Source organism: Carcharodon carcharias, chromosome 14 (genome assembly GCF_017639515.1).
Source record: "Carcharodon carcharias isolate sCarCar2 chromosome 14, sCarCar2.pri, whole genome shotgun sequence".
Taxonomy (NCBI): domain Eukaryota; kingdom Metazoa; phylum Chordata; class Chondrichthyes; order Lamniformes; family Lamnidae; genus Carcharodon; species Carcharodon carcharias.
The window spans coordinates 134,489,703-134,517,546 of record NC_054480.1 but is presented as its reverse complement, the minus strand read 5'-3'; the positions used below and the strand labels follow the sequence as shown (position 1 = coordinate 134,517,546).

The window sequence follows — 27,844 nt, the reverse complement described above, 5'->3', positions numbered from 1 at the left end:
CAACATTCCCAACCTGAAGTTAATACATTTGGGTAAAAAGCCAGTGATTCGCACCAACTTTAGCAATGCTTCAGAATAAAACTAAAAAATGTTTCAGAAAACTGACAGGAATGAGCCAGGAACAGTTACATTTCTCACTCGGGTGGGCTCTGTTCACTATCATGTCCTTATTTCTGTTGTGCTGAAATGTAGTAATTTAAATATCGTAAACCAACCAATTCTGAGCTAGCTACAGATGCATATCTTAGAGTCCTTATTGAAATACACAAAAATCAGTCAGAGGTCAGATCATTTAAACGAAATGTGCTCTCTTTATTTAAACCAGGGGTCATCTGTCTTTATTTTGCAGTTTATTCTACAGCCATTCTTAAGGGAAATCTACATCTTAAATTAAAAAATAAGTCAGATGTAAATAGTACAAAATTTCTCCTAAAAATTGCAACGTCTGTGTTCAAATGTTTCAATTTTAAACATAAAAGTATACTAGGGTAAAACAAAGGCTCAGAGTAAGGAACAAATCAAAAAAAAATGAAATCAAGAGTTATATGGTACAGCAGAATATTTCTCCTAAACCTTGCAACACTCAGAGCACAAAGAGGTCATTTGTGCTGTTGGGAAGAGAGGAGAATAAATTCAAAAGAAATGCAGTCCAAAGCCCACAGCGTATCCTTCAAACTCCTTTTAAATTTTTTTTGTTGTTTTTGTTATTTAATCAAGTGATTGTCACAAAAGAGTCACAAAATTAAGGAATTCCTGGTCAATTTTACACCAGAATATACTCCTTTATTTTTTTCCCTGCCATGGTTTTAACGCCTGTAAGGATGGAACCCCTGAGCATTGTGGTTCTGACCGCGGGCAAATCCACCCGGTGCAGATGGTGGAGCCCCTGGAGGCGCTGGTGCTGAGGGTCCTCCATATGAGGGAGCTGGCTGATTTGGATCCGAGAAACCTGGGGCCTGGCCAAAACCACTCATATCTTGCCCATAACCTATTAAACAAATAGAACAGAAAAGTTATGACTGTTTAGAGGAAATATGCAAACTAAAGTCACCATTAACTATACAGAAAACAACTGGTGAAAAATCAAACTTAATTTTTGTATAATTAGATCATCCTTGTACCAGCACAACAAATGCTCAATTGATTTAGCACTATTCTCCCATTTAAAAGAAAACTAAGTGAGCAAGGACTACATCCTACTTAAGCTACTCATCTTTGAAGCAAGGCAGTTCAAAGTCTATGCAACACCTACCTGCTGCACTATATCCCTGCTCAGCCTGACCGTAAGTCTGAGAAGGACGCGTGGGTCCGTAGCCTGAAGGATCCTGAGGATAGTTACCCATGCCTATTAGGGAGATGAGGAAACCAGGATGACTACCCCAGTAAGCCTGAGCCTGCTTCAATCCACGGCATAGATGCATCAGGTCACCAGTGGTATAGGGATGCACAGAAATGCCAGTGAAATAGAAATACATTTAAGCAGATGTTTGGTCAATTTGTTATTCTATATAGGAAAATTGTGGCAACAAACTATCAATATTTAAAATTAAAACAAACTGTGCCTAAGTTAGCAATAGGGATTGCGCCCCATGGACAAGAACCTTTAGTGAATGTAGTACAGCCTGTAGAAAAGTTACTGAGCTGCACAGTGTATTTGGATGTAGGGAGATAACAAACATGCACCCCATATCAGTGATTAAATGAGCAGAGATTATTTTAGTGAATTACATGCTTTGGTTCAGCTACTTCCAAATGAGTAAATAAAAAAAATCTGAATGCATTGCCAGATAAAGCAAATATCACAGCATCTTTCTTCAAGGGCTCAGTTATATTAGTTCTTAAAATATAAACTTTTAAAACTGAACATTACTACCAACATAATCAGAAGTTGACAACTGAATATTGTCATTTAGAATTGCCAATTTAACAAGGAGTCCTTTTCATAGATTGAAGCCCTTGATAAATCACCATTTTCTTTTTTAAATGCCCCATTTCAATTTATTCAGATCCTGGTAATCTTATAATTTTCCACCTCAAAAATGTAATCTGGCTGAAGCAGTCACTCTGCTTACTCAGAGACGGGAAGTCAGGTTTTACATCTAGAACAAAAAGCAAGGAGCTGCATTTAGCCAGGTAAGAGAGGAAGCAGATGGACCCAGGTTAAGATTCAGATCAAGAACAGTAGAGAGACCAACAGCTGGGTTAGAAACTCTGACATTCAAAGATACATTTTTTTTTGATGGGGTGGTAAAGGGAGGAACAGACAAAAGTAGAAATCAGGAGACATGGAATTGAAAACTACAACACTGCATTGATGTAAAAAGATGTGAACGACTATTTATCATGTAAGCTTATGTTTTTTGCTAGTAATTTTCCCTTTGTAAGCTATGTCTCCTGCTCTGTCCCTAACAGTAGATCTCACATCCATGAACAGTTATAAAATGCTAGAAAAGGATGATCTAATTCAACCCACCATTCTTTACCTCCTTGTCTTCTGGTATTCACGTAAACCTGCTGGAAATACAAGCAGGTAGAGGGGCTTCTGACTTCAAAAGTCAAATGCATTGAAGGGGGTTGTGTTCTTTTCTAATCCTACAGCACCTCAAAAATCCTACACTACTTGTTACCTACCATACTGGTTGTACCCAGGGAATTCGGGCTGTCCAGCAGGTGGCTTGCTCATGTCCTGAGGTGTCTGTGTTGCTGGTGGATAGCCCATCTGTCCTGCTCCTGGTGTGGCAGGGGGTGCTGGTATTCCAGGTGGGCCAAACTGGTCAGCTGGAGGTGCGCCAAATCCTCCATAGCCTGAATAGCAACAAGAATGAGCTCAGGTCAGACAGGTGATAGATGTTTTAATTTAAAAAAAAAATATAGGGGTGGGTGGGGGTGATCACATCGTTTAAATATTTGTCACAATGGGACAAGAACATTAACGATTATGAAAAATAAAAACACCAGGCATGGCCAGAAACAGAAACTTTTTGGGCATCTGCCATACTGAGGTGTACCAATGTGTGTGTATAATGAATGCATGGATTCCACTGTACTACACTGGACCCAGCTGTTTTACTCTTGACTGATTGTAAATTGACTAGCAGGAAAGTAGTCAGTCACAACAAATTCAGTACTGTGCTGCTCATTCTGCTCTCTCTGCTTAAAACAAAAGGAATGTTTAGAGCCATATGGGATCAAGATAGAGGTTACTTACTTTGATGAAAAAAACAGACTGCAACATTCACATGGTGAAATAAAATAGGTCATCAGTTAAAAGCAACCAGGGACAACTATAGGTTCAAGCTCAGCATAGGACAGCTCAGCTGGTATACTGCAAAATCAAAGAGCAACCCAGCTTGGTTCTCAATGGACCTTTTTAAAAGTCAGCAAGAGCAGCAATGCAGAAACCACGCAAGACATTTTGACAGAAGGTACTTAACTTTTCAGAAGAGATTTTTAAAAAATGTACATTTTGAAGACATGAAAGCAAGGCTTCTACAGGCTGCACTGTTAGGTCACAAAAAGCCATGACAATAAAGCAATTGAGTAACAAATTCAGAACTGTGAAACAATTTCACATCTACATATAATACCTACCTGAAAATTTCTTAATGGTTTACCACAGATGAAAAGGAAGTGGTAGAGCTGGTCATCATGTTCTAATCAGTTATTCTGAACATGGTGTCACTTAACTAGTGTAATATAATTTCCCTCTTTGCACACTATAAAACACTTCCCAGACTCGCTGTCAGATTGCTTTATCATGGTTAAAAACTGATCACTTCGTCGCTGTCAACACATTATCTTTCATACTAATAACATCTGTGTGGATATTCCACACCCAGTAACAAGTACTCTCATCTCATTTTATATTATTCTGAAAAATTAAACACATGTATTGATACATGAATTTAATCAAAAACATTGCTTTGATCAGTCACCCCAATATTTTTGATATGTTTGCAATGTGACAGGCAATATTTTTCCTCCATACTTCCAACTCAAAATCCTACAATATAGTCTAAAACTTGCCTTGTTCTGCAGAAGTGAAAGGTTAAAAACATACCATATTGTGGAGGTGCACCAAAACCCTGTCCAAATCCCTGAGGTGGTGCAAATCCTCCTGGAGGCGGCTGTGGAACTACATAGGGATTAAAGTGGGGAGGCTGCGGAGGGGCACCCCTCCCTCCTGGAGGCGGTGGCGGCCCATACCCCCCTGAAAAACACAAAAACAGCCAAAGATGTAAAGAGAGTTTGTTTTCCCCTCAAGCGTGATACCAAGCATTATTCATATTAGCTTTAAAAAAAAACAAAAAACTTACCCATTGGTTGACCAGGTGACATCCACATACCTGAAAAACATACAATACTTAAAACCAAGCCAGCGTTCATTTACTATAATTATTCCTCAAAAGGTCTGAAGGAACGTTGTTATAACTGGCACTAAATATAAAATAATCTACATTCAACCTAGTTTAATAGTTTGTGCTAATTCATAAACATCTATTTAGACAATCCAATCTGCACAAATTCGAAGGTAACCACGTTTCAGCTGAATCACAATATTCTGAAGTATAACAGCAACAGGATGCTTGGAACAGCTCAAGTTATTTTATGCCTTTTTTGACACCTCACTCATCTATATTAAAGAATTAAGTGGGCAACACAAAAGGCAATGCTCTTTCCATCTGCGATGCAACAGCACATAAACAATGGTAACTTTGTCAAAATTATGATTGTTAGCATTTAATACTCAAAGTACCTCACAGCCAGCTAATTTCTACTGTGCAAACAAATGCAGCATTTTTTCTATATACACAAGACACTGAACATCTTGGATGACAGACAAGAAAAGCAATACAATGAGGGGACCTGACAACTTAGCATTTCTCAATTCTTAATCGTTTCATTTAAGAGGAATTGCCATGCAATTAAACATAAGTCAACAACCCAACTGCTCCAATGTTGTTTACAGAAGCAATCAGTCTCCTTCAGCTGCAGTTCAACCTCCACAGGCAAAAAGGAATTTCTTGCATCCCTTGGTAAATGACACCCATGTTAGTCTGCCAGAATCCAAGCATCATTCACATGATGTTCCATTACTTTTTGCATACAGGGAGTTGTTGCGAGCAAACCTGCAATTCTTAGCCCCAAAGCAGTGTTGAGAACCTAAGTAAGGCCAATGTAATTAACATACAGGGAATGTGCATGTGAGCCAAAAATCAAAGGAAGGAAGGAGAGACTTCAGCAATGCAGTAAATTATGCCCAGCTGCACTTTCCAACAGGGTCACTAGATCAGCGATCGAGACAAAGAACCTTGGCGCATTTAAACCTACCTTCCAAACCCAGGAGCAGAGGGGCAGATTGTGTCAACACTCCCCACTGTAAACTAATTCAGCATATAAGGGAATCCTTGCTGGTCTGAGAGAAAGTCATTTCACAAATAGCACCTGAAGCATCAAGGTATTAATTGCAACAATTAGTACAGATTTCTGAGCCAAGACAAATTCAACAAAGATCCTATTCCATTAAGAATGATCCTTTATTCTACACACAAGCTTTTAAGTCAGCAGCAAAGTTAGCCTGTTCCAGCTAAGAACAAAACAAACATTGATGTAACACCTTTCATGCCCTCACAACCAATTACTTAATTCTGAACTAGTCACATTTTGTAGGCAACCACAGCTGCCAGAAAGCACAATCCCACAAAGAACTAATTATTTTGTTTTACATTTTGGGTCACTGGTACCTGCAATAATGTAGCCAACTTCAAACACTGCACTTAAGTATCAATGAAGATTACGTGCTTGGCGTTTTAGGCAAGAATACACGGACCTTCTAACTCGGGCAAAAACACCAACAGGGTCAAGCTAAGAGAGGTAATTCATCATAATGGTCAGTAGGAAAACATGCAAATATCACAGGCAGCTCCTGTGTTCAAAGCTGAATGACTATCAGAGACAGGTAAGCAGCAGAGTGTAACGTGTATTCACGTGGATGCATGCTGTATGGCAATGGACTTTGTTTCCAGGCAGGTCGTCTACTCAAATGAACATTTTTTTGTCTGTGGAGGTTAAATCAATTGAAAATCCCAATTTGTTAAAATGGGTATTGCTGTTGAAAAATGCTAATGGAAAACATTTCAGTAATGCCTTCGTTTAAAAGCTTTCCAAAAGTTACAGTAGCCAAGTGTTCTACTACAAATTCTAAATTTATCAAGTACAATTATAGAACTATGTAGTAGCATTTCAGAAATGTTTACATAGCACATTAAATACAAATCCGTCAGATTCACCTTAATTTTTGTATGATTAACCCATTTACCTTGTGGACTACCATAACTCTGTTGCTGCCAGCCTTGTGAGGGCTGACCTCCCCAGCCATTAGCTGCATTTGGCAAGCTTCTGCCCCATTGTGGTGCTCCTGGCTGGCCAGGCCCTGGACCTTTACTGTCACGAGGTTCTGCACGTTTCACTTCAACCTAATTAGGATAACAGAGGGAAGGATAAAAAACCCACTCTACCTTTGCTTCCATATCCCTCTCCCTTGACACACCCATATCTATTAAACTTATATTACAACTTATATCTTATAACTTACAACTACATTAAATAGCTTAAATAGGCCAATATATATAAATATATATATGTTTCTCAAGTATAAATTACTGCTTTACACTAGTGTTCATTACACAATAGGTTAGGTGTATTTCAAATTTAAAAATATCTAAATTTTGTAATGAATTCATTTGAAATTAACAAGATCAAAGTCTAGAGTAAAAGAAATCAATCTAAACCATCACCATTTTTACAAATCCACATTACCTGAGAAACATAGTCTTTAGTTTGCTGTGGCCTTACTTAAAAATGTTATTTAAACATCTAATGGAAGATAATGACTTACCTTCCCCAGGCTATGCATAAAGAATCTCAATTAATTACTTGAAACAAAATGTCAGAAGGGAATGGATGAGCTAATCGAGTCTTAAATTACATCTTTAACAGAAAAAGGAAATACATGCAGATAAAAATGGACAGTTGAGTAAATTAGAAGCAAATCTTCATACTGTGTTTGAATAAAGTACACATCCCCACCATCACTTAGCTAACAGTACTTGAAGTTAAGTCAAAAATAGTGTCATTTTTAGGGAATATACAAACTAACTTCACACAAGTGTCAAAAGCAATATTTCATTAACTGTTTCAAAGTTAATTATAAGTCTAATAATTCCCACTACACAGCATAGTACTATATTCAACCTACTTAACAATACTTTTGGCTACCTTAAATTTAAGACTGACTGGAAAAGGAACAGAAGTATTTTGATACTACTTCAAACCAGCGAAGTCATTACATTGAAAAAGCTTTGTATAGGTGGGAAGAACCAATTATGTCGATTGGACAATACCATCAAGTCATTAAAAGCTGAAGACTTCCATTCAACAGTTCAATAAAATGGATTAATAGTCTGAATTTCACAAAGTGATACAAGAGATGCCGCTGAACTTAACGATAGTTTATTCTAGCAAGCCAAATGCTTAATATTGCCCCTTGCTTAATAGGAATTGCATCTAGTTAATGCAAAAAAATTCTATTTGAAGAATTAGTGTAGATTCCTCACTTCATTTTTATTTAAAAAAGGAATTATACTTTTATCGCTTCAAAATTTAATCCATCGGAGATTTAGCTGGTTGTGAAAGACAGTACAAACTTTACTCAAATTTTCGGGCTTTGACCTCAGATTTTAAGCAATGGTTAAAATATCGTTTGTCACAAAAGTGCTGATATTCCTGCACTTGATGTTTTCAATGTTCTTGTTATTATGCACGCAAGATTTGTGTTCGTTCCTGCACTGCAAGTACATAAATTTTTGTATGTAAAGCTTACTAATTCAAAAATAACCTACTTCCTGTTAGTTGTAAAAGTACTATTTTCTTTTATTACACTGCTAAATGCACCATAACCAAAAGGCATATTATTGGAAAGTTCTATGATTGGTGGAAAGAGGACAAGTAGGGAGATGCACCCAATAACACCTTAAAAATTACAGCATCTTGGCCTTGCACAGCACAAATGTACTCAGATTTTATACAGCACCCTGGGCAAAAGTTGAAACTACAATGTGTTATCTTGATAAAGCACCATAAAGCAACCTGCAATTGTCATTCCAAAGTCAAAGTCTACTCCAAATTCAACCTTCGTCTTTTCACATATGGAAAGGGAATACACTTTTATAAATAAACAAGGCCACATCAATACCAACTGTTGGACAAAAATTCAAATATGCAAATCATTCCCTTCACATTGGAAGTGTGACAAAAGGAATATTATTGGGGGTTAATCTAGAAATTAAAATGAACTGGTTTGAAAAATGTGTTCTGCTCTAATGGAGCCCTACCCATTTTGGTCAACAAGTACTCCCAAGTCAGATATAGAACAGCTAAATGCAAAGTAAAGCTCCCTCTACTCTGCACCAAATGTGCTTGGTTCAACATTATGAGGAACCCCTTCTGCGTCAATGCAGTATTCTCTATGTCTGAAAACCTCCCTACAGGTTCCAAGACTGCAAATTAGTACGTTAGGAACACCTCTGCAGCCACTGGGAACTGGATTCAGAGTGCCCAAACTCCTAGCAAGGGACTCTTACAGTCAGCAGATTTTCATTCTGTGGTCTGAGCTGGATCCAAACCCAGATCAGGGGTAGCAAAAGGCTGTCCAGGCCATTGCATTTCCCAATCCGTAATTTATCAAGTAAACATTTTTTCAACATTGGACAGTTATACTTAAAATGCAGTTTACAAAATGTAGGCTTCTCTTGCCAAAACCTAGAAACGCATTCACTCTCCAATAAATCCTGCAGTGTGATTTATCAAGTTTGGATTTTGGGACGGGCAAGCTAATTTTAAACAAGCCTGGAAATGCCTCTCAGGAACACAACAGCGATGAACAATCAGCAACTGGGTCACTGCAGCGCTGTTATGTGGCACAAGCAGACTGAATACTATGGCAGTTTCAACTTCATGGAATATTGAAGGCTAAGTAATACTCAAAACTCCAACAAATGGTTTGTCAATAGAAGTTTTCAATGCTCATGAATAACTGCCAAGTTAACATGATGCAATTTTTAAAACCTTCTTTTGCCCAAAGTACTGGACGCATGCAAGGATCAATCTCATTTGGAACTAATTTGCAAAATAACCCCACATTTTAAACTCAAATTGTTTTACATGACTTGCACTACACAGCTCATGTAAAACAAGAACCAGACTGATACCAGAATATAATATCACTCATTTCCAAGTTAAGCAGTTTAATTCACTGCTTCCCAATACACAAGAGTAAACACACATGTCATGTTACAACACAGTATGAAGATCAAGCAAATGAGGCCACTTAACTGGGTTTTTACATTAAAGCAGGTTATTATCGACTAAATATACAGCAAGTGACCTCTGACAAAACAAAATAAAATTGACCACCAGTCCTTCAGCATGTCAACACAGTGTTCACATTAAGTGTCATATCTACCAGTTTTCTTACAACTCAAAATACTTAGTCACAAATTCTGTCCTTAAAAACATATCTGAAGGAGTGGTTTTTTTAAACGGAGACTTAAATGATTAATACAGATTTCACCGGTCTTCTGATGAATAGCTAACTAATACAGCTAATTAATACTAACGTGCAAGTAGCTAATAAAATTCTGCTTAAATGCATGCAGACTCATTTCTTATATGTGGGCATAATTAATTTAACTAAGTTGAAAGTGATTTTGTATATATAATTATTAAACGGGTAAACGCATGAAATACAACTCATTTACTGCTTCTTCCACAGTAAATAGGATTAAAATCTGGATCCTTCTAAGAGTTAAGTTACCTCTTAACAGGATTCTCTTCAATGTAGAGACCACACACACTATAACCCCAGTGAAATCTCCAGTCACCTAAGCCTCGGTTCAGTCTAAGGGTAAAATAAAACTACAACTACACACTTTTTTGCCCATGATGTCGTGATAATGCATGTTGACAGCCTGGTCCACTGATTGCTCGTCCTCGAAAGTAATAAATCCAAAACCTATCCAACGACGAAGAGTGAATCAAGGTAGCAGGGTGTAGTGACACAAAACAGGATGATGCACAGTATTAGGGCGGGGTAATTTAAAGGATATCCCAGGGTTTCAGATAATTGGAAGCCTCTTCTGTTCAATCACTGACAGGAGGACAAGTTTTAGCCGGTCAGGATTTCACCTATATTGAAGTACAGTAATTTACCAGTGATAACTACTCATGGACCACAAAAATCCACAAACCACAGTGAACCACAAGAGCAGTGTTTCAAAACTTGGAGCTTTTAGAGTAGGGTAGGTTGACACCAAGTTGAGCCCTAGCTGTTCCATGATCTTACAAAAGAGCATTCCAAACTGACAGGGTTTCAAAAAAAAAAGCTGCATAATAGTCTGACCATCAAGGCTAAAGGAAACTAACAAGGCAAGTGAACATATGTCCTTGCTTCTAATCTCATTGTGCAAAATTTAAATGTAAATTTATTTATGGCAGCAAGTCAAAAAAACACATGGGCGGGAGAAGAGTTCATATTAGGACTATGTATATTAATTTCACTATTATATCCCTAATTTCAGCCTAATTGCTGTAGGGAGGTTCTAAACAAAGGACCCATGCTTCTTCCAGTGGGAAGTGGGGTGTGGAGGTGAAATCAAAGGGAGAGCTCTCTATGGGCTATGTATCTCCTACCAGCATATTGAGGAATAGTCTCAACAGAAGTCTCAGAGCTTGTCAACCAACCTCAGTTTCAGATTTTTAATTATTTTTAAAGCGATCAAACACGTCCATTTTTGATAGTAAACTTGGTTCATGAAGCTGCTTTAACTTGTTTCCCCAGGTATATTTGGCCATTAAAACTTAAGGCAAGCAGTTGGCCCTCACACAAAAAAAGGATTCCTATGTGTCAACAGGGATTAATTACCTTAATATTTTAGAATGATATTCTGTGGATTCTAAAATAACACTGCAAATAACCACTGCAATGTAACAAGTCACCAATATATGCAGCTTGGAACCTTTTAACATCAAATAAATGTTATATCAAGCTACTCGGTAGTGGAACAAGACTAAATGAACAGTACCTCCAAAAGACCTTGTTTGGCAGAAAAGCATGCAGAATGTACTATTAAAAAAACTATACATTAGCCAATGTTAATCATCAACTTCTAAAATTATTTGGCTTTCTTCACAAATGTGTAAACTGAGGATACCCAAAGGCAGACTATACATCAGAAGGTGGCACAAAGTAGCAAGGGAATTGAGGGAAGCACTTTGCTTCAGCAACATGGCTAGAATGTAGTGCCAGACCATGGTCTGATGCACTACCATTTCCTATTTGCCCATGGACCTCAATTATTTGACCATCTAGATACCATAACAATTTAGTTAAAAGCCAAAACAAGCAGGCCAGGGATAACAGTAATGTTTTAACAAGATTTAAAACTTAAAAGAAATGAATAGAGATGTTAAAATATGAAAAATTGCTTGCAGTTTTCAAATGATTTCTAGAAAACCACCGGTGAAACAGCAATATAATTTTGGGGCCAACCAGTTTTATCTGAAACCCTGTGTTTTTCCTCTTGGTAGGCACATTGCTTTGCAGCTAGTGCTGACAGCAGCAACATAGTGCTATAGCTTTATAAACCATACTAAAATAATATATTCTACAGTAGGCACCCTCAAAGCTTATCCAACAGTGTTGGTCAGCCCAGAGAAGTTCTATTTAAAAACATTTGATACACAAAGATACAGGCCAAAATGGTTTGCAGCAGGAAATTCTGCTGTCAGCAACAAGAGCAAATGATCAAAGATCGCAGTTCCCAGACAGACATATCCCATCCCTCCTGTGTGTAGAACTGGCCTGTACCTGTGTGATACAACTTATCACAAACCTAGAGAGGAAAATCTAAAGAGATAAGTTAATTACATTGAACCAAGGCACAGTCACGTTTCTTATCATTACTGCACTTAGATTTAGCTAAATACTTACATATGTAAATTATGATACTTAAAATAACAAAGCAAAGAAACTAAGACTGAAGACTAATTAACTTACGTATATATTCGACATAAATATCTTGAAAATGAGTATCCAAAATAAATGAATGGATTCAGATGACAAACCAGTAACAGATAATCTACCTACTGTGAAAGCCATCATACTGTCTTTAGATTAGATTTTAAAAGTTGACCACCAAATAAAAAGCTTCAGAAATAGTTGACAGAACAAATTCTAACCAATGATTGGTCAATTAACATACCTATCTGGGGACAAAAATAAACTTGGAAAACTTTAATCTTTTTTAGTAAAATGCAGGAACTTTGATTAAAAGGTGCACTCAACTTGTTAGGACATCAACCGAAATAAAAAAGAGCATGAGGCTCAAAAACTTCAAACCTGCCATTTTAGCAAGCACACTTACGGGTATAGAAAGGTTTTCACATACAGATTCTTCATAAAAGGTTCTCAGAATGTCAAATAGACTCTGTTAGCAATTTACAGTTCAATAGATAACTATAAAAGCAAGCTCACACTACATATTTCGAAGAATTTACAGCTTAAGGGCTTTAAGCTGTTGCAATTTACCTGATCACATGCAATCAGCTAATTTCTGAACCAGGCCAACCTCTTGAAAACGTGGGTGTTTCCACTCAACTTCATTTATAAACGTTTATTTCAGCCAATAATCAAACTATTGATAATTCGCTATGGTGAACGATTCACTTACCACATGGCTGGATGCTATTTCCTCCCAATGAGACAGTTTGGATTTAAATGAAATAGTTGCATTGTAACATCTAAGAATATTTAATTAGGAATATACTGGGTTGTGGGGGTGGTGGAAAGAGAAGCATAGCAATCCATCTGACCATACCTAGAAAATATATCCCAAGACTCAAATTATATCCCTGGAACTACTTATCCAACTCAAATTTACTGATGCAACAGTCCTCAGTGCCTGTCTTGTAAGCTAATTTCATCCATTTACCATCACAGAAAGCAGTTACTATTATTTGTTTACATTCTCTCTTTAGCGTACTATTCCCCTTCAATGTACTGATGATATTGTCAAGATGGCACCGCTACTACTATATTTGCATAGTTGGACAATTATACAATATTGGGTTAAAATCCCAGCTGACTAAAATAAGTGCTGTGCTCAGCCAAGTCACTGGCCACATGAAAACAGAGATGGTGCCATGGCCAAAAGGGAAGGAAAGGCAACATCGTTACGGTACCTCAAGGTCAAAAAAAGCAGAGATGAATATAACTTGGTCAGCAGGGTCATACAATATGTAAAAAATTGACTTGTATCTTCAGCTCCATGGCCCTTTGAATACGTTATTTTCTTTAGCTGAAACAACTACCTGGGCTGCAAACATGACAATAGAGTTCCCATTATTAATAAAAACAAAAAACTGCAGATGCTGGAAATCCAAAACAAAAACAATTACCTGGAAAAACTCAGCAGGTCTGGCAGCATCGGCGGAGAAGAAAAGAGTTGACATTTCGAGTCCTCATGACCCTTCGACAGAACTTGAGTTCGTCCAAGAAAGAGTTGAAATATAAGCTGGTTTAAGGTGTGTGTGTGGGGGGGCGGAGACTTTCTCCACCGCCACCCCCCACCCCCACCCCACACACACACACACACACCTACCTTAAACCAGCTTATATTTCAACTCTTTCTTGGACTCGAACTCAAGTTCTGTCGAAGGGTCATGAGGACTCGAAAGGTCAACTCTTTTCTTCTCCGTCGATGCTGCCAGACCTGCTGAGTTTTTCCAGGTAATTCTGTTTTTGTTTTGGATTTCCAGCATCCGCAGTTTTTTTGTTTTTATCTCTGGGGTCAAATATAAGCTGGTTTAAGGTGGGGGGGGGGTTGTGGGGGGAGAGAAGTGGAGGGGGGGTGTGGTTGTAGGGACAAGCAAGCAGTAATAGGAGCAGATAATCAAAAGATGTCACAGACAAAAGAACACAGAGGTGTTGAAGTTGGTGATATTATCTAAACGAATGTGCTAATTAAGAATAGATGGTAGAGCACTCAAGGTATAGCTCTGGGGGGGGGGGGGGCAGAAAAGATTTAAAAATAACGGAAATAGGTGGGAAAAGAAAAATCTATATAAATTATTGGAAAATACAAAAGGAAGGGGGGGAAGAAACAGAAAGGGGGTGGGGATGGAGGGAGTTCAAGACCTAAAATTGTTGAATTCAATATTCAGTCCGGAAGGCTGTAAAGTGCCTAGTCGGAAGATGAGGTGCTGTTCCTCCAGTTTGCGCTGGGCTTCACTGGAACAATGCAGCAAGCCAAGGACAGACATGTGGGCAAGAGAACAGGGTGGAGTGTTAAAATGGCAAACGACAGGGAGGTTTGAGTCATTCTTGCAGACAGACCGCAGGTGTTCTGCAAAGCGGTCGCCCAGTTTACATTCGGTCTCTCATTGCCAGACTTGCTGAGTTTTTCCAGGTAATTCTGTTTTTGTTTTGGAGTTCCCATTATTGGCTTGCAAGATGCAGGTTGGAAAAAGAGCACATAAATCCACTACAAAGTATTCCATCCAACAATATGGCTAAGAACTTGTTAATACTTGCACAATTGAGATCACATCAAATGGTGAGTCATACTGAGTTAGGATTCAGGCTCAGACATGCCAAAAAGTTAAATATTCTGCAACCCAAACCCCTACCCACCTTTTGTATGATAATGAAATGACTCTCAGCCAAATAAAAAATCCTCATAAAACCTACAAAGCTATGACTGCAACCTTATGAATGTCACATGACAGTGCACTGAAAGACAGTGGATCAGTCCTGACTGTAGGCAACAAACCAAAAAAGGACAAAATGTTCTACTGTAATGTTTCATATACATTATAAGAACAAACTTCACATTTTACCACTTCAGCAAATTAAATACTTTTGCAGTGTGGTCACGTGAAGAAACATTGCAGCCAAATTGCACACAGCAAGGTCCCACAAGCCACATTAAGATAATCCGTGATATGGGTAGAGAAATATCGGTCAAAACAACGGGGAAAGTTCCCTTGCTCACCTGTGAATAAAGCTATGGGGTTGTCCACATTCACTCAAAGGGGTAGATGGGGGCCTCAATTAAAACTCTCATCCAACTTTCAACACTCCTTCAAAACTGCACTGAAGTGTCAGCCTGAATTGTGCTTAGGTCTCTGGAACGAGGCATGAACCCCATTATATGCATAAAAATACAACAGGGGAATCTCATTTCTGTGGCCTGATAGACAAGTATTTTCACACAACTTTAGTTTTACTTGTTTAGGATGTCACACTAATTGTTTAAACCTTTACAACTAATTGGTTAAAACATTACCACTATTTGCTTTATGGTTGCACAGATCACTTGTCCAAAACTAAATTGCACAATAATTTACCAAGTAAGTTTTAATACTCAGGTCAAACAAGAAAGGGGCAGCATTTCAGAGTGTTTAACAGAGTCCAAGAATCTTTCAGAGGTACATTAAATCTCTGGAGTTTACTTATTTCAGGATTTTATTCTATAGCAACAAGCAGCTACTGGAAAGTGGCAAACTGGTAGTCTATTAGAGAAGCTACTGTAATATCTGGTTATAATTGATGTTTCTAAGTGTTGTACGAAATGCAAGTTTTTCCCAGGCAAGTGACTTAACATATAAAACCTGCCTCCAATGGCATAAATTTCAATATTTCTCATTCTTCTTTGTCAGAGGTTAAATTAACACTGCCTCTCAATGGCTTTTAAGAAAAAAAATGGGAAAATTGAGTCATATAAACATTTCTGAGAACCCATATTGAAAAGTACTGTATGGCTTAAAAGAGACAGTTTGTCATCTGAATATAAGATGGATTAAATCAACAACAAAGTGGATCAGCCTTTACCTCGGGGCCTCTGCTTCTCGGCATCATAGATCATTACCACTTCAGAGACCTGAAAGAAAGAATCAAAATATCAAAAGCAGCAAGACAGACAAGTAATGCAAAGACGTGGACAGAGGACTGAAAGTCAAGAAGAAATTGCTATTTGGACAAAATCAGTTCATTCACTTCTCTTATGGTCTTGTATTCCTCAATCAAGATGCATCAAATAGAAACAACTGTTACTCACTTTTCCCTCAAATCTACAATGAAGTCACTGCTCCATTCACTAACACAGAGAAAGTAACTCCAGCATAATGACAGAAGCATTAGGAAAACTAAACATTAAAAGCAAAAATCATAGGACATGGAAGTTTATATTTTACTCAGTAAGGAACTGCTCATCTGGGTCCACCAGCAAGCTGTCAAAGCAGTCAGAGTATCACACAGTTGATTATGATCCTGTTGTCAGTCCTCATTATGTTATCATAGATTGAGGATTGGTTAATGGACAGAGAACAGAAGAGTAGGAGCAAAAGGACGTTTATGGGTTGGTAGGCTATAACCTGCAGTGTACCTCAAGGATCAATGCTTGTGCATCACAGCTACTTACCATCTATATTAATGACTTAGATGAGGGGACTGGGTATAATGTATTCAAGTTTGCTGACAATACAAAGTTGTGTGGGAAAGAAAGCGGTGAGGAAGATACAAAAGGGTTACAAAGGCATCTAGGCAGGTTGGGTGAGTGTATTCCATCTGCCATGTTCTTGCCCAATGTGGCAAGTATGAAGCTATCCAATTTCATAGGAAAAATTAGGAACCAGAATACTTCTTGAATGGAGAGGAACTGGGAAATGTGTGCAGAGGGGCCTGGGTGCCTCATACAAGAAATCTTATGACAATTCTACAGGTCAAGGGTGAGGCCATACTTGGAATACAGGGTCTAGTTTTGGTCTCATCTAAAGAAGGACACATTTTTCTTAGGAGTGCAATAAAGGTTCCTCGGACAAATTCCTAGGATATGGGGGTCATCCATTGCAAAAGGTTGAATAGATGAGGCCTATGTCCCTTGGTGTTTAAAAGAATGAGGTGATTGATTTGAGACTTAAAATTCTTGAAGGGGTTAACAGGATAGATGCTGAAAAAATGTTTGCTCTGACTGGGAACCCAGAACACAGGCTCATAATCAGGGATCAGCCATTTAGGACTGAGGTGTATCATAGTACGATGAGACAAAGTCAGCATGGCTTTACAAAAGGGAAACCTTGTTTGACAAAATCAATTCGATCTTTGAGGATTTAACTAGCAAGGTAGATAAAAGGGAGTCAGTAGATGTAGCTTACTTGGAGTTCTAAAAGATATTTGATAAGGTGCCGCAAAAAAGAGGCTGAGTTGAGGACTATATATTGAGAATGGATAGAGGATTGGTTAACATACAGAGAGCAAAGATTAAGAATAAACGAGGCATTTTCAAGTTGGTAGGTTGTGCCATAAAGATCAGTTCTATCAGGTCAGATTAAGAGAAGAGTCAAAATGACCACAAAGGAACATTTTGAATATTCTACAAATAGTTAGGTACAAGTGCAAACATGATAAATTACTCACCACTCCAAACCTTTTGAAGTAATCCCTGAGCTCTGTCTCACTGCAGTTGTGAGGAATTCCACCAACAAATACCTTCTTTGATTTATTGCTGCTCTGGTTTTGTGAACCCTTCTGCAAAGTAAAAAAAGATGTATTTAAAAAAAATGGTGACAAAACTGCTTGTACTGAGATGCAAAAAACTGTTGAGACTCAAGATACATATTTAAAACATTCAATGTGAGACCACTGAACTCTGTCCTGTCACACAAAAATTCTATTTCTAAGAAATCTGCAATCTAGCACAGAGCTCAGAATCCTTTCAGTACACTAAGAGCAAGCAGCTTCAGTGTAGTCCACGTCATGAAGTCCAAGGCTTAGCATGTTCTACCCAATACTTACTCCCCATCCACCACCTTCTTTTGGTTTTGGTTTTTCTTGCTGCATGGAACGAGGTGTACATGGCTTTGGATCAATCTACAAAAATAAAATAAAAACATAAAAATGTACAAAAAAGGCCACTGGTTTCTAGTAAGTAGCGAGTGGGATTAGGGCAGACTGATCAATAGTACTTTAAAATCACGGGGGAAAAAATGATTTCCAAAGAGATTAGGCACACAAGTCCTGGAATTCCCTCCCTAAGCCCCTCTACCTCTCTTTCTGCCTTTAAAGACATTCCTTAAAACTTACTCCTTCGAACAAGCCTTTGACCATCTGACCTAATATCACCTTATGTGGCTCACAACTGCAGTGAGACAGAGCTCAGAGATTACTTCAAAAGGTTTGCTTTATGATGCTGTGAAGCCTTTTTGGACTTATTACATTAGAGGTGTTATATAAATACAAGTTGCTGTTGCATAACTGGAATTTAAAGTTATTTTAACAGATCTAAACCTATGTACTTCAACCCACAATTCAACTACTTCATGCTACATTTTATCTACTTAAGGAAATTAGCATTCTGGATGCAGCATTATAGCTACACTTGATGCTGATGCAATGTGAATTGTTACTTATATCAACTCAAAAGAGAGCAGTCATCAAACAGTTAACAAAAATGGAGAATATTAACCTTCCATAAATTTGTCAAATACACCTGCACTAGTTTTACTTTATTGGTAGTCACTACACTTCATTCCAATTTTAATATTCAACACTAGGAAACAACTGTCCAATACTTTCAACTGTTAAATTGAATCTTGAATAACATTCTCTAGCTACAATGTAGCTATACATTTGTACTTCACAATCATTTTACTTATTTTTGCACATCAAGTAACTCTTAATATTACCCAAAACTGTTCTAAATTTTTTCTAGAAAAATTGTTCGATATAGCTCAAAAGGGTGGCCTAATCAGTCAGCAACAATTGCAGATCAGCCCTCATGGTTCTCCCAAGGAAACTAGGCTGAAGTAGCCCAAAAAAGATGCAATTTCGAAACCTCAAGATGTGGGACTGGGCTTATCAATTCAAATGATCTGTATGATGAGTTTGATGTAGCAAGATATTTATTTCAAGACAGAATGGATATAGCAGTGGGGAAGCACAATGAACTGCCAAGCTAACTTGCAGATTATATGAATAGCTTTAAAGAATATTATTAAATAGCTACAGAAAGGCAACAAGGTAAACACCTAACAGAAAATTAGTTGCTCTTTTTGCTTGTGGATGGTTCAAGCACTATGAAACTTTAAATAGTATTTAAATTAGTATTTTAAACATTGAGAAATGTCAATTAGAACAAAACAGTTTAAAACCAACTTACTGTTCTTCCATCAAGATTATGAGGTCTGCTTGCTAGTACTGTGCCCACACAGTTTGGATCCTTGAACTTCACAAATCCGAAACCTCGAGACTGATTTGTCATCTTATCTTTCATTATTACACAATCAACTACCTCCCCATATTGGGAAAAGTAGTCACGGAGAGTCTCTGTTGAAATATTAAAAATTGAGTCAAATTCGGTTTTCACCACCTTCAACAGCTATTGCAGCCCAATTTACAAACTGGTGTGCATAACAATAATAGGAAGATATCAAGTAAAAACAATTTGGATAGTTGTGTTCACGTTGCTCACGTCACATCTTCAAGTTCTGAGATCCAGTACAGGGCTACAAATTCAAGCTTCTGAATAGGCATGACAGCTCTCTGACATTCAAACTATTGAGTGCGACAGCTCAAAGGTTGAAATCCATAGGTATGCATGGTCAGAAAACCTAAATTGGAAAAGATTCACCTAGAGCATCCAGTGTTGGCTTATGACATTATTTCACTTGCATACAGCATGGAAGCTTACTAACACAAGTTTTTTTTAAATTCATTCACGGGGTGTGGGCTCCACTGGCTGGGCCACTAATTCTTGCTCATCCACAGTTGCTCGAGACAGTGGTGGCAAGCTGCCTTCTTAAACCACCGCAGTCCATGTGGTGTAGGTACACCCACGGTGCTGTAAGGAAGAAAGTTCCAGGATTCAGCGACGGTGAAGGAATGACAATATATTTCCAAGTCAGGATGGAGAGTGACTTGGAGGGGAACCTCCAGGCGATGGTGTTCCCATCTATCTACCGCCCTTGTCCTTCTAAATGGCAGTGGTTGAGTTTGGAAGGTGCTGTCTAAGGAGCCCTAAAGAATTCCTGCAGTGCATCTTGTAATGGTACACACTGCTGTACTGTGCACCAGTGATGGAGGGAGTGAACGTGGATGTGTGCCAATCAAGTAGGCTGCTTTGTCCTGGACAGTGTCAAGCTTCTTGAGTGTTGTGGGAGCTTCACTCATCCAGGCAGGTGGGCAGTATTTCATCACACACCTGACTTGTGACAGAAAATCATTGATGAAGCAGCTGAAGATGGTTGGGCCTAGGACACTACCCTGAGGAACTCCTGCAGTAAAATCCTCAAGCTGAGATGACTAGCTATCCCCCCAATTCCCATTAACTCCAATTTTGCTAGGGCTCCTCGATGCCACACTCTGTCAAATGCAGCCTTGATGTCAAGGGCAATCACTCTCATCTCACCTCGGAAGTTCAGCTCTTTGGTCCATGTTTGAACCAAGGCTGTGATGAGATCAGGAGCTGAGTGGCCCTGGCAGAACCCAAGCTGAGCCACAGTGAGCAGGTTATTGCTAAGCAAGTGCCGCTTGACGGCACTGTTGATGACCCCTTCCATTACTTTACTGATGATCAAGAGTAGACTGATGGGGCAGTAATTGGTCAGATTGGATTTGCCCTGCCTTTTATGTACAGGGCATATCCAGGCAATTTTATACATAGCCAGGTAGATGCCAGTGCTGTAGCTGTGCTGGCTAGGGGCGCAGCAAGTTCTGGAGCAAAAGTCTTCAGTACTATTGCTGGAATATTGTCAGGGCCTACAGCCTTTGCACTATCCAGTGCCTTCAGCCATTTCTTGATATCACGTGTAGTGAATTGAATTGGCTGAAGACGGGCATCTGAGATACTGGGGACCTTCGGAGGAGGCAGAGATGGATCATCCACTCGGCAATTCTGGCTAAAGATTGTAGCAAACGCTTCAGCCTTACCTTTTACACCTAGGTTATCACCGCTAGACAGCAAAGGAATCAAAGGTGCCGTGTTTCATGACCACATTGAGTAAAATGTCATCATTTAACTTCACTCATTGGCAAAACTCTTACTAGCACTAGCAAAAACAGCACACAACCTACCCTGTGTAGTGTTCCAGTCAAGACCACCCACAAACAGCTTCCTGAAATATAAAATATCAGTATTAGCATTTTCCTGAAACAATTTTGCCATGGCTGTTCAATATTCATATCAGATACTAAGTATAATAGGATTTCAGAACAGGAATAAAACAATATCATTTAAAATTGGTGTGCAGATGCAAGATGAACTTCCTCACTTTATGTAAAGTTATTTAATTTTATTGCAACTCCAACATGCTTGCATAGAAATTACAACAGGAACTAGGCTGATGAATCCAACCATTCTGTGGTTACCCTCCATAAAAATGGTTTTAACCATGTGCTCAATCTACAGAATGCACTCTTCAATTCACACTAGTCTGCAGATTAGATGTTTAATCAAATACCTATTAAGAAAGTTTTCTTTCCTAAAAGTATCAAATTAAACCATAATTAATTATAATTTTATTCAGGATGACAAGCATCTAAAGAAATATTCAATGATAATCCTAGTTGTTCCATGCAGAAACAGTGAACACAAAGGTCTCAGCCATGAGTTATTTCAGTTTCATGCTCGAAAATTACCCATTATCCAAGCACCCTGGGAAAACAATTGTTAGAATTTGCCTGAATCCCACAGTTAATCATCAGAATTTGAAGGTCTTAACACCAGTTACTGGCCAGGACAGGAGTAGTAGAAATTATGGGAGACATCAGGTGCAAGTATCGGGTATTGGTCAGAACAATGGAAATATCCAAACAGTATCAATTGACTATTTGAGATTGTTCCTTTTGTAATATTAACTGAACTGTTAAACCATCAAGACAGTCATTATGTCAAGTCTGGCGGTTCGACAAGAAGGAATTTGGTTCAATATACGTTCTGGGTACCATGTGATATAACAAAAAAAAAACGGATACACAAAATATCAGAGAACAGCCCCTCTAAGGTTAGAACTCTCAGGACAGTGGAAAGTCCAAAATCTACAGAGGCCAAGTATGATCACCTTTGGTCCTCAAGAAATCAGGTTGTATAAATCAATTGTATAACTGTAATCATTATCATATTGCTGCTAAAGAAACATATTTGCATTTGGACAACACACAAGCCCAAATCAGGAGGAATTATTTAACTGTTTCAAAGATATCCTAATAATGTTGAATTTAAATTACATAACTGCAAATGATAGACATTAACCAATCCCGATATTAGAATACAATTACATGTTGCTATTTCAAGTAGAGATATCAAAAAATGTCTGCTCCCAAGCTACTAGCAATGACCAATTTCAAACAATCAATAAAATATGATAAATAGCAACGTGGAAACAAATCGCTATCCATTTTGGTAGACTAGGTGAGAAATAAACATTGGTCAGGAGACAGAAGAACTCTTTCTCTTCTTCAAATGGAGCCACAGCCATCTTTTACCTCCCTCTATACATGCAGATGTTGAGGACCTTGGTTGAGCATCTCATCCAAAACAAAGCACTGCCAACAACACAGCACTTTAGTAATTCAGCAAATGCCAGTCTAAACTACATGTATCCTATCCTCCAGCAGGTCCTGCTAACCTATCACCCACGTGCTTGCTAATCCAAAGGAAGCATGATTTAAAATTCTCAGCCTTGCATTTAAATCCTCCCCCAAGTCTCAGAATGTCCTTTTAATAGCCTCCACCAGCCACTGCCTTCAGTCAAAGAATTACAGAGTGCGGGGAGGCCCTTCGGTCCATCAAGTCTGCACTGACACGAGAAACACCTGACATACCTACCTAATCCCATTTACCAGCACTTGGCCCATAGCCTTGAATGTTATTACGTGCCAAGTGCTCATCCAGGTACTTTTTAAAGGATGTGAGGAAACCCGCCTCCACCACCCTCCCAGGCAGAGCATTCCAGACCGTCACCAACCTCCCAGGCAGAGCATTCCAGACTGTCACATCCCTCTGGGTAAAAAAGTTTTTCCTCATACCTCCCCCACCAAACCTCCTGCCCCTCACCTTGAACTTGTGCCCCCTCTTGACTGACCCTTCAACTAAGGGGAACAGCTGCTCCCTATCCACGCCTGTCCATGCCCCTCAATCTTGTACACCTCGCTCAGGTCACCCCTCAATCTTCTCTGCTCCAACGAAAACAACCCAAGTCTATCCAACCTCTTTTCATAACTTAAATGTTTCATCCCAGACAACATCCTGGTGAATCTCCTCTGCAGCCCCTCCAGTGCAATCACATCCTTCCTATAATGTGGCGACCAGAATTGCACACAGTACTCCAGTTCTATACAACTCCAACATGACCTCCCTACTTTTGTAATCTATGCCTTGATTGATAAAAGACAAGTGTCCCATATGCCCTTTTCACCATCTCACTAACATGCCCCTCCGTCTTCAGGGATCCATGAACACACATACCAAGGTCCCTTTGTTCCTCAGAACTTCCTAGTGTCATGCCGTTCATTGAATACTTCCTTATCAAATTACTCCTTCCAAAGTGCATCACCTCACACTTTTAGGGTTAAATTCCATCTGCCACTTATCGCCCACTTGACCACAGCATCTATATCTTCCTGTAGCCCAAGACACTCAACCTCACTGTTAACCACCTGGCCAATCTTTGTGTCATCCGCAAACTTACTAATCTCTGCCACAAACTGTTTCCTAGCCAGTCTCCATTTCTCTCCCTGACAGAACAACGCTCTTTTCAACCTTGGTGCCATATACAACCCAGAGATGAGCTTCCGACCATGTATCTGCTCTAAGACCACCTAGTTCCGCATCTAACAATGCCAAACTTCACCCATGCCTCAGGTCATATGTTGCTGAACCCCCTGTCAAGCCTCTATGACCTTTGGACTTGATGCTTCCCATATTTAATACTCCACAAACTTGTAATCATCCAAATTCTCCTTTCCTGGTCCAAACACGTACTAAGTTCTAATCACCAATGCTCACCGACCAACACCGACACCCATTAAGCAACACTTCAAATTAAAAATTCTCATCCTGGTTTCCAAATCCCTCCACTACCTAACCTGGCCCTCTCTAATCTCCTCCAGCTCCATGATCCTTGAGAGGTACTGATGCCCCCTGGCCTTTTGCACATCCACGTGCCTTCAGCTGCCAAGGCCCTAATCGCTGGAATTCCCTCGCTATACCTGTCCCTACCTCTTTTGTCCTTTAAGACACTCAAGGCCCATCTCTTTGACCAACCTTTCGGCCATTGTTATAGGGGAGATGGTGGTGTAGTGGTAATGTCACTGGGCTAGTAATCCAGAGGCTTAGACTAATGCTGTAGAGGCGTGGGTTCAAATTCCACCGTGGCAGCTGGTGGAGTTTAAATTCAGTCAATATAAAGCTCATTTCAGTAATGATGACCATGGCAACTAACACTGATTTTTGTTAAAAGCCCATCTGGTTCACAGGGAAGGAAATCTGCCATTCTTACCTGATCTGGCCCTCCAGTGTGATTGACTCTCAACTGCCCTCTTAAATAGTCTAGGAAGCCACTCAGTTCAAGGGCAGGATGTGTTGTTATAAAAAATGGAGCACATTGTACTTGCTACCATGGTTATTGTACCTCTACCGGTCCATATACCACCATCCCCAAAATCTATAGTTGTACTTCAACAATGAGATGATTTTTTTACAATTGTCCATTGCACCACAAGTTCGAACTAACATTACAGAACTGCTTCAGCAATAGAAGCACAATTGATGCAATTTCAACGACCATTTGAGTGGTAAAGTTTGTCTCATCATAGAAAATATGTTTCTACAAACTAACTTATTTTGGCAGAGAATACTGGAAAAACTTAGCAGGTCCAACAGCATCTGTGGAGACAGAAACAAAGTTAATGTTGAGTCCGTATGATCCTTTTTCAGAGCTCTGAGACCTGTTGAGTTTTTCCAGCATTTTGTTTTGATTTCAGATTTCCGGCATCCACAGTATGTTGCTTTTAATTTATTTTGGATATTCACATTGTTTTGTCGAGTGCTTCCTTTAAGCCAGGCAAACTGTTAAATCAAAACAATCTTGTAACTTTTAAGAATTACACCTTGCTCTTGTTTACAAAGACTTGTTAGAATCTTTTGCTAATTCACTACAACTCTAGGAAACAAAACCAATTTTTACAACAATTTAACAAATCTCAGCAAAGCAGATAAACAAATACTTTTAAAAATATACACTCATTTGCTTAAAGGAAAAATGTTTCTTTGGTAAACAACTTCAAAACTAAAAGCACACTGGTATTCTGGTATATCTGTGCTGCTATGCAAAGAAGTGCAACTCTAGGCCAATTTCCCAGCTCTTTCTCATCATTGTAGAACATATGGTTCCTAACAAAGCAACCGCCAAATATTTCCATTCACACCGCTCCAGACCCAACTTTTGTTTGCTTAATTGTCCCATCACCACCCCCTGATGCCTTGCACCATCATCCCTTTTGTAATTTAATCTCTTGCTTTTCAGCCTATCGGTTTCTCTTCCACCACCCCCACCCCCCCCCCGCATTTATACTTGTTTAAAACCTGTTACATCACTAACTGCTTCCATTGCTGTTGAAAGGTCATTGGCCTGAAACATCAACTTTGTTTCTTTCCACATTCTGCCTGACCCACTCAGATTTCCAGTGTTTTCTGTTCCTATTTCAAATTTCCAGCATCCACAGTAATATGCTTTTGTAACTTGCATATATTGTCTGGATCATGTATCACTCCCCCTTACTTCCCTATTAACAACCAACAAAATCTACTTCCTTGTAAGCATGGGAACCTCAGCACTAAAACAAAGTTGGAGTAGGCTAGCTCTGCATACATACCAGCTCATATTTCCCTCGTTCCCACAAAATAAAAAGCTGCCCAGAAAGCACCATTCTCATTTACATCTGGACTTCCGAAAGTGGAATAATTCTAGAGGCCACCCCAGTTACTCACTTAAAGCAAAATGCTGCGGATGCTGGAAAACAGATAACGGTGGAAAAACTCAGGTGTGGCAACATCTGTGCAGAGAGATAGAGTTAACATTTAGAGTCCAACGTGACTCTCAACGTGACTCTTCTTCTGAGCAAGTCATATTGAACTCGAATTGTTAACTCGTGTTTCTCTCCACACACAGATGCTGCCGCACCTGAGTTTCTCCAGCATTTTGTTTTCACACCAATTACTCACTTTGCGCAGCACCACATACAAACACCCTGCACCAGGGTGAAAGACCGTGTTGTAACAGGGAAGTTCACATTTTGGGAATAAATAAATCATTCTAGACAGGGGGGGGGGGGGGTGGAGAATAATACATATTTAAATTGTTAAGGTTTAAGTTGTATGAAGCGGCGTTACCACAGCCCTGAGAAATAATTAACATTAGCAAACATCAGGCAGCAACCACGCACGTTTATTGACCCGCATATCAATAAAATGCGGTTTAACTGGGTGACGCGATTAACACTTTCTTCCGCCGCTGCAAGAAAAATTGAGTTAATTTGCTTCCCGCACACCCCCAGAGAAAAAAAAATGAACAGCCACATGGCAGAGCACGTGGTGAGGTAACGTTTGGGTATTTCCTTAATTTCACAAGTAAAACGTTTTGGAAATATCAGCTACTTGTTTTGCTTGGGTTCCCGGGGAGGGGGGTGGTGGTGGTTACGAATGAGGGATTAAAAAGAATAAGGGTTTATTCTGAAGCTGGGTTCACTTGGTGCTGGTTTGGGCGACACGTGTGGGACTTCGGCCCCTGGCCGTGTCCTCCATGCCCCCAACCACCATGGTTTAAATTGAGCTTTGAGCGCCCGGGGGGGGGGGGGGGGAGTAAAATTAAACTTGTTGAGAGAGAGAGAGAGAGAGAGAGAGAGAGAGGGGGGGGTGGGGGGAGAAGCCTAGTGGAAGAAATTAGAGGCCAGGCAGCTTTCGAAGAGGTGCCCCCCTCCCCCTCCCCCCACGCCAACCCCAACCCCAACCCCAACCCCGGAGGGATCACCCAGAATAAACTTCCCGGGAGTGAAGGAAACTCGATTTACAGCAGATGAAAAGAAGGGATAAAATTCCTCCCCTCCCTCCTGCTTGGTCAATGACCTTCACAAGGCGCCATTATCACCCTTCCTTCCCCCCACCCCCGCCCCAACCAATGTCCCTTTTAAGTTCTCCTTCCCCAACCCCTCTCCCTTCCAATAATGACTCGGGGGGGGGGGGGGGGGGAAGAGATCGGGAAGAAAAAAATCCTCGGTGTATTATTAGAAAAAAGCCAGGGCGACACTCTTAACGGTCGCCTGCGCACGCATTGTAAAGGAGAAGGGGGGGGGGGGTTGAAGTGAAACTTTGATGGTCTCCAAACTCAAGAGAAGGCTTCGGGGCCTAGTCTCCGGCTCTTACCCGATCTCGTCGCCGCCCTGGTTGTTCATGGCGGCGGCTGGGGATGAAACGGGGCTGTCGGCGCGGCTCGACGGCAAGGCGGTTTCTCGGTGTGGGTCAGCCGTTTTCTCCGATTTTTTATTTCTCCTCTCTGTCTCTCTCTGCCGGGTTCGGTCGTTGAGCGGCTGAGCGGGGGGGGTCGGAGCAGATCGATCGGCGCTTGTCCTTTCCCTCGCTGGCGCCTGCGCTTCACCGACAGAGAGAGAGAGAGATGGGGGCGGGGAAAGGAAATGCAAAAGTCCCAACCGACGCCGAAACTGCGCAACAACCGC

At 39.8% G+C, this 27,844-nt stretch overlaps 1 protein-coding gene and 1 non-coding gene across 7 annotated transcripts; both read right to left on the bottom strand.

The window, feature by feature from the left end:
• Window positions 1-291: 291 nt before the first annotated feature.
• dazap1 (DAZ associated protein 1) lies at window positions 292-27,807 on the bottom strand. Of its 6 annotated transcripts, XM_041204211.1 has the most exons (13): window positions 27,534-27,807; window positions 21,188-21,228; window positions 19,275-19,441; window positions 17,912-17,986; window positions 17,534-17,644; window positions 15,950-15,998; window positions 9,990-10,072; window positions 6,320-6,476; window positions 4,317-4,346; window positions 4,061-4,210; window positions 2,632-2,805; window positions 1,253-1,345; window positions 292-988 (listed from the first exon to the last, which is right to left on the bottom strand). In XM_041204211.1, the coding sequence occupies exons 1-13, from the start codon at window positions 27,560-27,562 to the stop codon at window positions 807-809; spliced, it is 1,341 nt and encodes a 446-aa protein (XP_041060145.1). In that variant the 5' UTR covers window positions 27,563-27,807; the 3' UTR covers window positions 292-806. The 6 variants fall into 6 exon arrangements, with proteins under 6 accessions (XP_041060145.1, XP_041060142.1, XP_041060140.1 ...); XM_041204208.1 differs by lacking the exon at window positions 2,632-2,805 and having other exon boundaries at window positions 27,534-27,806; XM_041204206.1 differs by lacking the exon at window positions 1,253-1,345 and having other exon boundaries at window positions 27,534-27,805.
• LOC121287707 lies at window positions 4,555-4,669 on the bottom strand. The gene has a single exon (XR_005945238.1). It is a non-coding gene; the product is annotated as a small nucleolar RNA SNORA13 (small nucleolar RNA).
• Window positions 27,808-27,844: the final 37 nt, after the last annotated feature.

What these genes read in the sequence shown, in the direction of transcription:
- dazap1 (XM_041204211.1), bottom strand. Translation starts at nt 27,562, where the DNA reads ATGAACAACCAGGGCGGCGACGAGATCGG. An exon ending in CAGGGCGGCGACGAGATCGG is followed by an intron (nt 21,229 to 27,533) that starts GTAAGAGCCGGA and finishes TTTATATTTCAG; the next exon opens with GAAGCTGTTTGTGGGTGGTC. An exon ending in TGGTGCACCTCCACAATATG is followed by an intron (nt 2,806 to 4,060) that starts GTATGTTTTTAA and finishes GTTGCTATTCAG; the next exon opens with GCTATGGAGGATTTGGCGCA.